This window comes from Thalassophryne amazonica, chromosome 9, assembly GCF_902500255.1.
Source record: "Thalassophryne amazonica chromosome 9, fThaAma1.1, whole genome shotgun sequence".
Classification (NCBI taxonomy): domain Eukaryota; kingdom Metazoa; phylum Chordata; class Actinopteri; order Batrachoidiformes; family Batrachoididae; genus Thalassophryne; species Thalassophryne amazonica.
Window position 1 is genome coordinate 39,307,140 of NC_047111.1, and position 13,430 is coordinate 39,320,569.

Here is a 13,430-nt window from a genome sequence, read left to right on the forward strand (position 1 = left end):
CATGTGTATGTTCCTCTACGGCTGTTAGCGCGTTTGTGAACAGAAACGCACAGAACACAGCTCCAGTTTGATCAACTTCTCCCTCGGCAGCCCTCCGTGTGTTGTTTTCTCTCTTTTTTTTCCTACTCTGTTCTTTCTTCACAGTGCACCTTCGCTCCGCCCCTTACGGCTGCGTAGGTCAGGATATATCAGGGCTGTGATTGGCCAGACTCGGGGAATCCTCTTTTCCTATTGGTCTATGCTTACGTCAATCGCGGTCAGGCTTAGTGACTCATGAGGGAGTTCCCTGGTTGGAGATGGAAGAGAAAATGCTTTTCTCAAGCGGAATGAAGGTAGGTTAGATTTTCTTGATTGAAGATAGACATATGACCATTAGCTGACTGTGTAAATTTGTGCTTCTAAAGCTCCGTTTTCTTTTCGATCATGTGACATTCTAATTAATTGCTTGCTTTTGGAGGAAAAAAACTGATTTAAATCCAGCATCAGTGTTAAAAATGAAGTGTTCATTTTCAGTTGTGAAGCAGAAGGATGCGCTGAGATCTTCGGAACATCATAAGATTGCTTCTTTGCTTCTATCTTTTAAAGTTATTCCATTAAAATAGTGGGTTCTTTTGTTTGGAGTTGAAGAAGAAATTTTAGTTTTAACTGCCACCACATTCTGTCTCACAGTTATATTCTGCAAGCATTTGATGTGTGTGTGTGTCTGTGTCTGAAATGTCAACATGTGATTAATTAGATAACCCATTTAAAGAAGCCTTTTGATATATCCTAATTATTGAAGTTGGTCCATTCAGAACCCTTTCCCATCTCTGTCTCTGTTGCTATGGAAACCCCCTGCCCCATCTTTTTCCATCTATATTTATAGTAGCCTATATTTGCCAGTGGAGGGCTAAATGGGGGCCGTCTGCACGTACAAACCTTCCTGTAATATTTGAGAGCAACGTCATGCATTCATTATGACTCTGACAGGTGATTTATATCCCCCCCCCGGCAAATCTGGCTTCACTCCACTGTCCAAAACAATACAAGTTACATCAAGCAAAAAATAGCACACATGACCCTATTCTTATTTTTTCACTACATACATACATGTAGTGCTGAATATTGATTTGTTATTAAAGCAGGTACACTGTCTTATCAATGAGTAAGTGAGTTCCATCCCCGAGTGCAGCTGACTGCCGAAGTGTCTTTGAACCACACACTGACTAACTGCTGTATATACAGTACAGCGTTTTCAGTGGGTTCGTGTGTATTTCTTGAGTGTTTGTGTGTGTTTACAGAACACTTTTTGAAAAGGACAAAGAAAATGAATGTATCCATGTCAGTGTGGAGAAGGCCATTGTTTGTAATTTTAGAGGAGATGTAAAGCTGAAGTTGCAGGAAATGGCTTCCAGTTTGTATTTGAAAATGGCAAAATGCTAAAAGTTTCCCCTAACGCGGGGGTGGGGGTGGGGTGGGGGTGTAGACCCACGCCTGACCTCTAGTGCCATCATGCTGTAAATTTCTGGGGAGAGCCCTGTGTAGCCTATATAAACTTGACATAACTGTTATTGTTGGGAAGGTGTCGTGACACGGACCCACAACAGGGGGCGTTAATGAACGGACAATGGATAAGCCAAAAAGTAACAATTTAATGTTGTGAACCGCACAACGAAGTACAGACAATAACAATATTGCGGAATGTCAATCATACACAAGGTGGCGTGTGGCAGGCTCGAAGATAGAAGACGTCTGGTGATAGAAGAGCCGGAACCCACACAGCTTTGACCACCAACGGATCTGAAGAACACCGGAGCCGCCAAGCCCTGCGCCCCAGGTGGCCACTGTCTTCAGCAGTCAGACCCGGTACTGCTGGCAGAGAACAGAAACAGTTTGATGAGTGTGAGTACGCACACTCAGTAATCCCACAGTCTGTGTTCAGTTAGGAGGGAGAACCTCCACCTCCGATAACACACTCGGACAGCTCCTGAGACAACCACTTATCTGGGTGGGGTGGGAGGCGAAGCCGTCGCAGTCCACACCAAACGCCAACACAGCAGACAAGGAATCCGTCACAGGAAAACGGCTGCAAAAGAGATCAGACTATTGTTTGGTTTAGATTCAGCAGAGAATTACCTGTATGGTAGATGATTTCTCGGCGAGGAGGTGGAGTTGCAGTCCGGCCTTTATGGTGATGGTGATGGGTTGAATGAGTGACACTGGTGCTGATGAAGAGCGACAGCTGTCACTCCCAGTGGCTCCGGCGCCCTCTTGTGCTTGAAGCCCGCACTCCAAGCAGGGCGCCATCTGGTGGTAGTGGGCCAGCAGTACCTCCTCTTCAGCGGCCCACACAACAGTTATTGCATCACTTGCTACTGAGACAGTTTCTACATATTCCTTCACATTTCTACATATTTGTTTAATCCCAAGGGATCCAGAGGAGGTGGTGTGTCCAGTCAATCCTCTGACGTTGGCCAGCGAGGCCGGAGGAGGCAAACTGAGCAGTAATGGTGTACTAGCGGAGGTGAAGTAGTGGTAGCGGTGCTCAGCTCTTACCTACATTTTACTATGAACGTAGAAGATTTTAAGCATGTTGCAACTTTTTCTGGGACTATGACAAAACTGACATCGACTTAGCTCCTGCGGAGTCTGGCAGACCTCGGCACTAGTCGATTATAATCACATTTTCAGTCTCCATCGGCAGACGACGGGCTAATCGTCAGAGTGACAATGGGCCATAAAGGCCAGCATAGAGTTGTTCTGGTATTTGCAAGGATAAGATATCAAATGAAGATACGAGGATACTAGGAAGAGGGCAAAAAGACAGGAGACCATATAGTCAAATGAAACATGGAAGAAATACAAATACTTTGGAAGCCTGTTAGAAACAGAAAGTGATGTCAGCAGAAGAACGATCCAAGCCGCAGCAGTGCACAGCCAACTAAAACAAATCTTCAAAAGCAAGAGGTTGTCCACAGACGTAAATATGAAACTCTTTAAATGTCCCATAGAGGGCATCTTTCTGTACAACAGTGCATTATGGAACACAATGAAACAACTATAGCATGTTATAGATGTCTTAAATATTATCTGAAATATCTTGGTGGCTAAAGAATCCAAACAGTTATGCAGGGGTGAGGTCCATCTGAAAGTCCAGCTGACACTCTTCACGCAGAGGATGCAACATTCCCATCAGTGTTAATCCGACTGTCACTCCATCATCCAGCATTATGTCTTTTGTTACCAGTGTTAGTATGCAGACACTCACAAATAACCTGTGGTTGCCATTATTTATTTTAATTGTTTGACATGTCTGGTAATCATTTGATCTCTGCCAGCCATCGTTAATTGACATGCATCTGTCAGTCAAACCCATCAAATCAATACTCCACCTCAAACTACACCCTCCACCACACCTACTCAGTAACCTTTGCACAAAATTACAACCCCTGGCAATAATTATGGAATCACCGGCCTCGGAGGATGTTCATTCAGTTGTTTAATTTTGTAGAAAAAAAGCAGATCACAGACATGACACAAAACTAAAGTCATTTCAAATGGCAACTTTCTGGCTTTAAGAAACACTATTGAAATCAGGAAAAAAATTGTGGCAGTCAGTAAGCTGTTGCACCAAGTGGACTGACATGAATCATGGCTCCAACACGAGAGATGTCAATTGAAACAAAGGAGAGGATTATCAAACTCTTAAAAGAGGGTAAATCATCACGCAGTGTTGCAAAAGATGTTGGTTGTTCACAGTCAGCTGTGTCTAAACTCTGGACCAAATACAAACAACATGGGGAGGTTGTTAAAGGCAAACATACTGGTAGACCAAGAAAGACGTCAAAGCATCAAGACAGAAAACTTAAAGCAATATGTCTCAAAAATCGAAAATGCACAACAAAACAAATGAGGAACGAATGGGAGGAAGCTGGAGTCAACGTCTGTGACCGAACTGTAAGAAACCGCCTAAAGGAAATGGGATTTACATACAGAAAAGCTAAACGAAAGCCATCATTAACACCTAAACAGAAAAAAACAAGGTTACAATGGGCTAAGGAAAAGCAATCGTGGACTGTGGATGACTGGATGAAAGTCATATTCCGTGATGAATCTCGAATCTGCGTTGGGCAAGGTGATGATGCTGGAACTTTTGTTTGGTGCCGTTCCAATGAGATTTATAAAGATGACTGCCTGAAGAGAACATGTAAATTTCCACAGTCATTGATGATATGGGGCTGCATGTCAGGTAAAGGCACTGGGGAGATGGCTGTCATTACATTATCAATAAATGCACAAGTTTATGTTGATATTTTGGACACTTTTCTTATCCCATCAATTGGAAGGATGTTTGGGGATGATGAAATCATTTTTCAAGATGATAATGCATCTTGCCATAGAGCAAAAACTGTGAAAACATTCCTTGCAAAAAGACACATAGGGTCAATGTCATGGCCTGCAAATAGTCCGGATCTCAATCCAATTGAAAATCTTTGGTGGAAGTTGAAGAAAATGGTCCATGACAAGGCTCCAACCTGCAAAGCTGATCTGGCAACAGCAATCAGAGAAAGTTGGAGCCAGATTGATGAAGAGTACTGTTAAGTCCATGCCTCAGAGACTGCAAGCTGTTATAAAAGCCAGAGGTGGTGCAACAAAATACTAGTGATGTGTTGGAGCGTTCTTTTGTTTTTCATGATTCCATAATTTTTTCTTCAGAATTGAGTGATTCCATATTTTTTTCCCTCTGCTCGGTCTAAAAAAGTAACCGTTACTGACTGGCACAATTTTTTTTTCCTGATTTGTTATAGTGTTTCTTAAAGCCAGAAAGTTGCCATTTGAAATGACATTAGTTTTGTGTCATGTCTGTGATCTGCCTTTTTTCTACAAAATTAAACAACTGAATGAACATCCTCCGAGGCCGGTGATTCCATAATTTTTGCCAGGGGTTGTATGACTGTGTTTCTGTGATCTACAGAAAGTTTTCAGGCACTGAACGAAATTAAGAATAGTGCTGCTTCAAGGTCAGTCTTTTTGCCTAATGCTGAGCTTCGTTTTTCCCTCCAGATCTGCGCTCTGTGGTTGTGTGAGTGGTAAGGTGGGAGCATGGCTGCAGGTGAGTATCCATCGCTTTGATCAGTATTGAATACTGATAATGTTTGGTAGGCTGTTTCAGAACGTCACCCTTAAGATTAGACCAAGGATATCACAAAAGGTTTGTCATTCTGTGGTTTGCCAGCTGTCCTAAACTGATACACACACACACACACACACACACACACACACACACACACACACACACACACACACACACACACACACACACACACACACACACACACACACACACACACACACACACACACACACACACAAAGTGCTTTTTGAGCTGTAGGGGAGTTTTTGCTACATTACTGCATTTGGCTACTCTGCAAAAGTTGTACTAGTGTTGATCCACAGTGTCTAGTCTCCCAAACACATCTGGAGGTGTAGAAGGAGCAGCTCTGAGAGTCCAGTCCTTTGTAAAAATCTGTAACTGAATTTAAACATTTATAAGCCGAGCTGTCATCTGCAGATTCAACTTACACCTCATCTTTGACCTTTCTGCATCGTGTCAGAATTCCAAGAAACCAACTTCCATCCTGAGAGAAATCACAGATATGCAGACATTGCTGCACTTTTGCTTGTCCATTTTTGTTTTTGTTGTTGTTTGTTTGTACACCACAGATACCTCATAGAATCATACATGAAACCAAAAGCACATGGTTCTCTCAGTCCCCCACAAAAACAGTTGGATTTGATATTTGACTTGTACCTTCAACTCTAAGATTCAAAATTTGTGCAGCCTTTTGGCCATGAATCACCTCATAATTGAACTGCAGTAAATGAATGAATGAATGCCAAAATGTCCAGCATAGTGTCTTCTATATAGCAAGGGCAGTGTCACATTTGGGAAACAAATGCACAAAAAGCAGCTTTGCAGTAATAGCTCAGCAACTAACTAACTGTAATATAAATTACAACTGGTCTAAGTGCAGTTCCCATCCTGGTTTGTTGTCCAACCCAATGTTCCATCAACAATATCTCAAAAACTGCTAAACATATCAACACGTAACCAAACGTTTATGGCGGTATGGCATATTTTCAGACATATTTTAAGTATAACAACTGAGCTTGACCTTCACGCCAACCTATGATGTTGACCTATAACATTTTGAGGCTATGACACAGCTTGATTGCCCAAACAGAAAAAAACAGGCATGTTTCAAATTACACCTGTTTTCTGACTGCACCTTTTTTAAATTTAATTATTGTTAATTTTGTATAGTGGCTGTTTTTACATCAGTGTTGTATTCAACAAAAACAGATTGTGATGTAATTTGGGCCATTAGAATGAGTGTCTTAATAAATTTATGGTGTGTTTTATACTAGATAGCATATATATATATATATGTTTCCATGTTTTTAGAGTTGTAAAGAGGTACTCTGGCATTTTCCAACCAAGACACAACTTCATTTTTACTCATTTTCATCATCTTTTCACTTGAGACAAATATGAAATTATTGTTTTCGGATTCAAAACACCATCGCAGGGTAACTGGCTTTATCAGTTTATTGGATGGGGTAAACTAAAAACACTCAGTAAACCACTTGTGTTCACCACTGAACAGGTTAAATGTCATGAGAAGTGTCCTGTACCATGCAGATTGTCCCTGTGGTGGTCACATGTTTACCTTACTAAAGGTAAAGACACTTTTTAAGATGACACATTATATAGTTAGCCACTTACCTTAAGGCCCAGTCACACGGCACTTAACAAAGGGTGACGAAGCCCTGACGAAACAAGAAACCTGGACTTTCTGTTATGTGTCGGACGCAGCTCGGAGAACCGACCAGCGTTTGAAGGACCCAGTATGAAATAAGCAGAGCACGGTACAAAGGCTAACTGAATTTAATACATAACAGTGACCATAATAATAATAAAAAGTGCGGTCTGGCGTGGTGCGCTCCCAGCAGCGCTAATGGTCCGGAGCCAGAAGCTGTTTCGGACCCAAGGACCCCGCCGACACCCCCCAGGTGGCCGCAACAACCGAGTCTGTGAAAGAAGGAACCATTATGTGAGTCCACACTCTACACACAGAACACTTAAAGGTGTACAAACAGCAAACACTTCCTGGCTTGATTACTGATCAGCCTCCAACCTGCAGGCATGGAACATCTCGTTCACAAATCACCACTGCAGTGGAAGCTGATACATGACTAACATACAGCTCAATACAATAAGGTGTGAGGGACACCACATTTACTGACTGTATAACTGTTAGTCACAAAATCCAACGTACCTCAGGAAGTGTGCTGACGAGCGTGAGACCTCACCCTCTCCTCTTTCACAGACTGTGCATCAAACCTGGACATTCTCAGCGTCCGCTGCTGATGAGATGGCTCCCGAGACGACGATCTCACCCGTCTGGTCACAAGGTCGAGTCTCTGGCAAATGCACACTGTGCACTTCAGTCTTAAATGCCAACATACTCCAATCCCTCCAGATGCACCTCAGCTGTGAGTCCTGACGAGTCGCAGGTGATCAGGGTGAAGTCCTAACAGCCTCAGCAACACAGCCACTCAGTCCCAAATGCACGCCACCTGGGAGGAAACAAAAGGCAAACAAACCAGCAGCCAGGCCCCCCCAGCCATACAACACTTTCGTTGGCATCGTTTAACCTTCGCACAGCTTCGTTTCTGCAGCTGGAACTTCGTCAGGATTTTTAAACTGTTGAAAAATTTGAACTAAAAGTCCGACTGTCCTCCACTAGCGCTGCTCTCCACTGAGGCATTACACGTTGGCTGCTGATGAGTCTATTCTGTCAGATATTCTGTCCTCTTCATCTGCAGTTGCCTTGTAAACACTCAGTAATCAAACAGGCAATAATTCACCAATTTTCATATTTGTCCCGAGTGAAAAGATGATCCCCAAAAGTTTAAAAACAGAGCCCAGTTTGAAAAAATGTCAAACTTCCCCTTTAACTTCCCCGTCCCACTTAAGCAGCCACAACTGTGATTTGAGTTGCAATGTATCACACTTGTACAATCATTCATAAATAGCTTTTCATGGCTTGCAGAAATGTTAAACAAGAGCTTTTTTAATCCATGGATATGTTTTTAAAAATATCCACTGTTTTAGCCAAGGACAAAACTGCATTTCCTCAGCAAATACCAGTTAATTTAAAGCCATAATTAAAGGATTTAGCTAGATTAACTCAAGGAGTGACTCCAATTTTTTTAAAATCCCACTCTACTAAACTATAAAGTGTTCCAAAAACAGAATTATGTAGTTTGCAGTGAATTGCAAAACAGGACTTGAGATTATCAATACATTCCTTTCAAGTAACTTGGCCTCTTATTCAGAAAGTACCAAAACAGTTAACTTTGTGAGTTCCCGTGTACCTGACCTGATTATGTGCTTCTTTATATGGAAGTAATATATTTAGGTAAAGTCAGATTTCTGGACAGTTAATGATTTTACAGACTTAACTAATCCTTGCAGTTGTAACAATAGATATTTGTGTTGACTGGTTAACGCCACACAAACAACCAGACAAGGACACTCACAAGGCAAAGCCCTCCACAAATGCGTCATTTGCTTCATGTGACTACTGAAGTTAGCCGAAGGCTGACGCAGATATTTTGCAAACACGGATGACAGTGTGTATTTTTAACAGCATTTGGACAAAATAAATGTGAGAAAAGACAAAGAAGAATCTTGTGATAAATCCTTGGAGAAAACAGACAACTATTTATTGCTCAGTATCATGATCACGCTTTGTTCCACAAGGTATGAAACATACACTGCATACAGATGATGTTAAAAATATGACCCCAAATCAGAAAAATGTTGGGAAAGGATGGAAAATGCAAGTAAAAACAAACAACAACAACAAAAAAACAGTGATTCTTACATGTACACTGTCTTTTAGTTCATTGCAGACATTAAGAACCAACAATATTTTATGTTTTGTGTGGTTAACATCATTTTATTTGTTTATACAGAGTGCATCCATTCCTGCCTTTCAGGCCTGCAACACCAAAATTCCAAAAAAAGAAAAAAAAGAAAAAAAGAACAGCAGGGACGTAAACCATTTGTCACTTTGTAATGTTGCCATTCCTTCTCACGACAATATGAAGCAGTCAAGTGTTGCAGGTGTTATTTTGTTCTGTTCTTCCTGCTTAAGGTGTGCAACAGTACAAGGTTGTCGTTGTTGCATTTTTCATTTCAAAATTATTCACTATTATTATTATTATTCTCTACTGGGGACAAGCCAGGACTGTAGTCCAGTATCCAGCCCCACTTTTCATTTGCGGTGAGGTTTTGTATTGTCTTCTTGAAAAATGCTTGGATGTCTCTGGAAAATATGTAATTTTGAAGGCAGCACATGTTGCTCTAAAATCTCAGTGTACTTCTCTGCATTAATGCTGCCATCACAGAAGTGTAAACTACCTTTGCCAAGGGCATGGAGACAACCTCATACCATGACAGATCCTGGCTTTTGGACTTCTTGTTGATAACAGTCTGGGTGGTCCTTTTCACCTTTGGTCCAGAGCACACATATCAACAGAACAAACATTGTTTTCCATAAATGATTTGAAATATTGATTCGTGTGACCACAGTGCACGTTTTCACCTCTGGAAAAAATTAACATAAGGCTTATTTTCTGAACAGTAAAGTTTTAAGTGGAATTTGTGTATGTAACTGTGTATGGTAATGCTTGACAAACGGTTCCTAAAGTAATCCCTTGCTCAGGTGGTTATATCAGCTATTGATGAATGATGTTCTTGATGTACTGCTATCTGAGGGATTGGTTATCACAGGTGTTCATCTGAGGCTTGCATCTGTGCCCTTCATGCAATGAAATTTATCCAGATTCCTTGAATCATTTTATGATATCATGCATTGTGAAGGGATAAATATGCATATCCCTTTCAATCTTTCTTTGAATATTTCAATCATTTTCTCACGCATTTGTTGATGGACTGGAGCTCCTCTGTCCATCTTTGCTTACCCGACACTCAGCCTGTCATGGATGCTGCTTTAGCACCAAATTGTGATTTCAGACTATTTCAAACAGTCACCTGTTTGAAAGAACATCATTATTTCTTAACATTATTATCCTAAATTGTCCCAATCCAACATTTTTGGAATGTATTGCAGACCTGAAATGTAGACTGAACATATATTAATTTATATTTTATTTAAGTTGACTACACAACTCATGAAATTTAGGTTGACTGCACAACTCATGAAATATCTCTCTGCAATGAAACAGAAGTCAAAGTAAGTGTAAGAATCACTGTGGGGGCTTTTCTTTGGGTTGTGCATTTTCCATGCTGTCCACACATTTTTTGATTTGGGGTTGTAAATAAACTGAATTTTCAGTTTAAAACTAGAGACATTCGTACGAAATGCCCCTCGCGCAGTGCTATTTTACATGTAAAGTGCAGTAATACAGTAAGGAAAATAAGTATTTGAACACCCTGCGGTTTTGCAAGTTTTCCCACTTAGAAATCATGCAGGGGTCTGAAATTTTCATCTTAGGTGCATGTCCACTGTGAGAGACATAATCTAAAAAAAAAATCTGGAAATCACAATGTATAATTTTTTTAATAATTTATTTGTATGTTACTGCTGCAAATAAGTATTTGAGCCCCTACCAACCAGCAAGAATTCTGGCTCACACAGACCTGTTAATTTTTCTTTAAGAAGCCCTCTTATTCTGCATTCTTTACCTGTATTAATTGCACCTGTTTGAACTTGTTATCTGTATAAAAGACACCTATTCACACACTCAATCAATCACACTCCAACCTGTCCACCACAGCCAAGACCAAAGAGCTGTCTAAGGACACCAGGGACAAAACTGTAGACCTGCACAAGGCTAGGATGGACTACAGGACAACAGGTAAGCAGCTTGGTAGAAGACAACTGTTATGATTATTTATTAGAAAGTGGAGGAAACACTTTGTGGGGTAAGGATGATTCTGAGAAAGCTCAGAACTACACAGGAGGACCTGGCCAATGACCTGAAGAGAGCTGGGACCACAGTCACAAAGATTACATTAGTAACACATGATGCTGTCATGGTTTAAAATCCTTCAGGGCAGCAAGGTCCCCCTGCTCAAGCCAGCACATGTCCAGGCCCGTTTGAAGTTCACCAGTGACCATCTGGATGATCCAGAGGAGGCATGGGAGAAGGTCATGTGGTCAGATGAGACCAGAATAGAGCTTTTTGGAATCAACTCCACTTACCATGTTTAGAGGATGAGAACAACCCCAAGAAAACCATCCCAACCGTGAAGCATGGGGGTGGAAACATCATGCTCTGGGGGTGCTCTTCTGCAAAGGGGACAGGATGACTGCACCGTATTGAAGGGAGGATGGATGGGGTCATGTATTGTGAGATCTTGGCAAACAACCTCCTTCTCTCAGTAAGAGCATTGAAGATGGGTCATGGCTGGGTTTTCCAGCATGACAATGACCCCAAACACACAGCCAGGGCAACTAAGGAGGGGCTCCATAAGAAGCATTTCAAGGTCCTGGAGTGGCCTGGCCAGTCTCCAGACCTGAACTCAATACAAAAACTTTGGAGGGAGCTGAAACTCCAAACCTGAAAGATCTAGAGAAGATCTGTATGGAGGAGTGGACCAAAATCCCTGCTGCAGTGTGTGCAAACCTGGTGAAGAACTACAGGAAACGTTTAACCTCTGTAATTGCAAACAAAGGCTACTGTACATTGATTTTCACAGGTGTTTGTTTTTTTTTTTGTTTGTTTGTTTTTTTAGATTATGTCTCTCACAATGGACATGCACCTAAGATGAAAATTTCAGACCCTTCCATGATTTCTAAGTGGGAGAACTTCCAAAATTGCAGGGTGTTCAAATACTTATTTTCCTCACTGTATGTACATGTGTGGGGTAGGTATTTGGTTGAACCCTCATGTGTTTGATGTAAACTGGGATACACAGTGGAAAAATTGGAGATTGACATTATATTTATTTAGAGGATGTGGCCAACAGTGACCATAAAAAGTCGGTAGCCTTCGAACAAATGCAACTATTGTTAATTTTTTAAAAGTAGGTCAAAGTCACCGGCCTTCAAACCCATGCAAAGTACTCCTCCAAGGCATGTACCCACTAAATATAAAGTTTTTGCAAGCAATAGGTGCAGAGGTACATTGCGGCGAACAAATTTCAGGCGAACGATTTGACAGTTGTGACCATTGGTGACCTTGAAATGTAGGTCAAGGCCACCGACCTTCGAACCCATGCGAAGTACTCCTCCAAGGCATGTACCCATCAAATATGAAGTTTCTGTGAGCAATAGGTGCTGAGCTACATTGCGGCAAAAGATTTGGCAGTTGTGACCATTGGTGACCTTGGAAAGTAGGTCAAGGTCACCGGCCTTCAAACCCATACGAAGTACTCCTCCAAAGCATGTACCTGTTAAATATGAATGGGTGCTGAGCAATGTTGTGGCGAAAGATTTGACAGTTGTGACCATTAGTGACCTTGAAAAGTAGGTCAATGTCCCCGGCCTTCGAACCCATGCGAAATACTCTTCCAAGGCAAATACCCACCAAGTATGAAGTTTCTGTGAGCAAAAGGTGCCGAGCTACGTTGCGGCAAAGGATATGACAGTTGTGACCATTGGTGACCTTCAAAAGTAGGTCAAGGTCACTGTCCTTCAAACCCATGCGAAGTACTCCTCCAAGCCATGTACCCACCAAATATGACGTTTTTGCGAGCAATAGCTGCCGAGCTACATTGTGGCCAACAAATTACGGCGGGAGAGACAGATGGACGGACAGACTAACAGACGGACAGAAGGACGGAAGGACGGACAACCTGGATGCTATATGCCACGCGAGGCATAAAAATAATCTGAACCTGTAACACAGTAACTCTCACTTCTTCTCAGTCTTTTACACTTCATTTCAATCATCTGTTGAGCATCATTATGATACAGCAGCATATCTTGAAAGAAAATTTAAGTTCAAGTATACAGGCTATGAGAAACTGGTTTGGGCCAACTAATGAAAATCATACTTAGACTAGTTGGGGTATTATTAATCGTGGACTAGTCAATAACTTATCTTGACAATAAATTAATATAGTCAGATGTAAGCATTGAAACTCCAAAATGATTTTAATTTTAAGTGGAGGAAGTGCTACTTGCTGGTAGGCGTTGACTTGCGTTGGTTCCTGCAATATGAGCCTATCTCTTTTTGATAGCTGTTCAGAAAAAGAACACTGAGCACTGAAGCCATAAAAATACATTACTTAAACAGTTAATTGATTTGTTTTTGTTATTAATTTACCCTTAAATTGTTGGAATACTATCTGAATTGCCTGACTAGTCGACTAGAAGAAAATTCTTTGACTAGTCAGGTACTAACTAGAA

General features: G+C 41.3%; 1 protein-coding gene across 1 annotated transcript in view; it reads left to right on the top strand.

Annotated features, from left to right (window-relative positions):
* The first annotated feature begins 256 nt into the window (after positions 1–256).
* The window catches only part of LOC117517013 (transmembrane gamma-carboxyglutamic acid protein 3), a 34,780-nt gene continuing 21,606 nt past the window's right edge, over positions 257–13,430 (top strand). The window contains exons 1-2 of the mRNA XM_034177920.1: positions 257–332; positions 5,044–5,092. Coding sequence (XP_034033811.1) covers positions 5,083–5,092 — 10 coding nt within the window. The 5' untranslated portion in view covers positions 257–332; positions 5,044–5,082. The remainder of the gene's footprint in view (positions 333–5,043; positions 5,093–13,430) is intronic.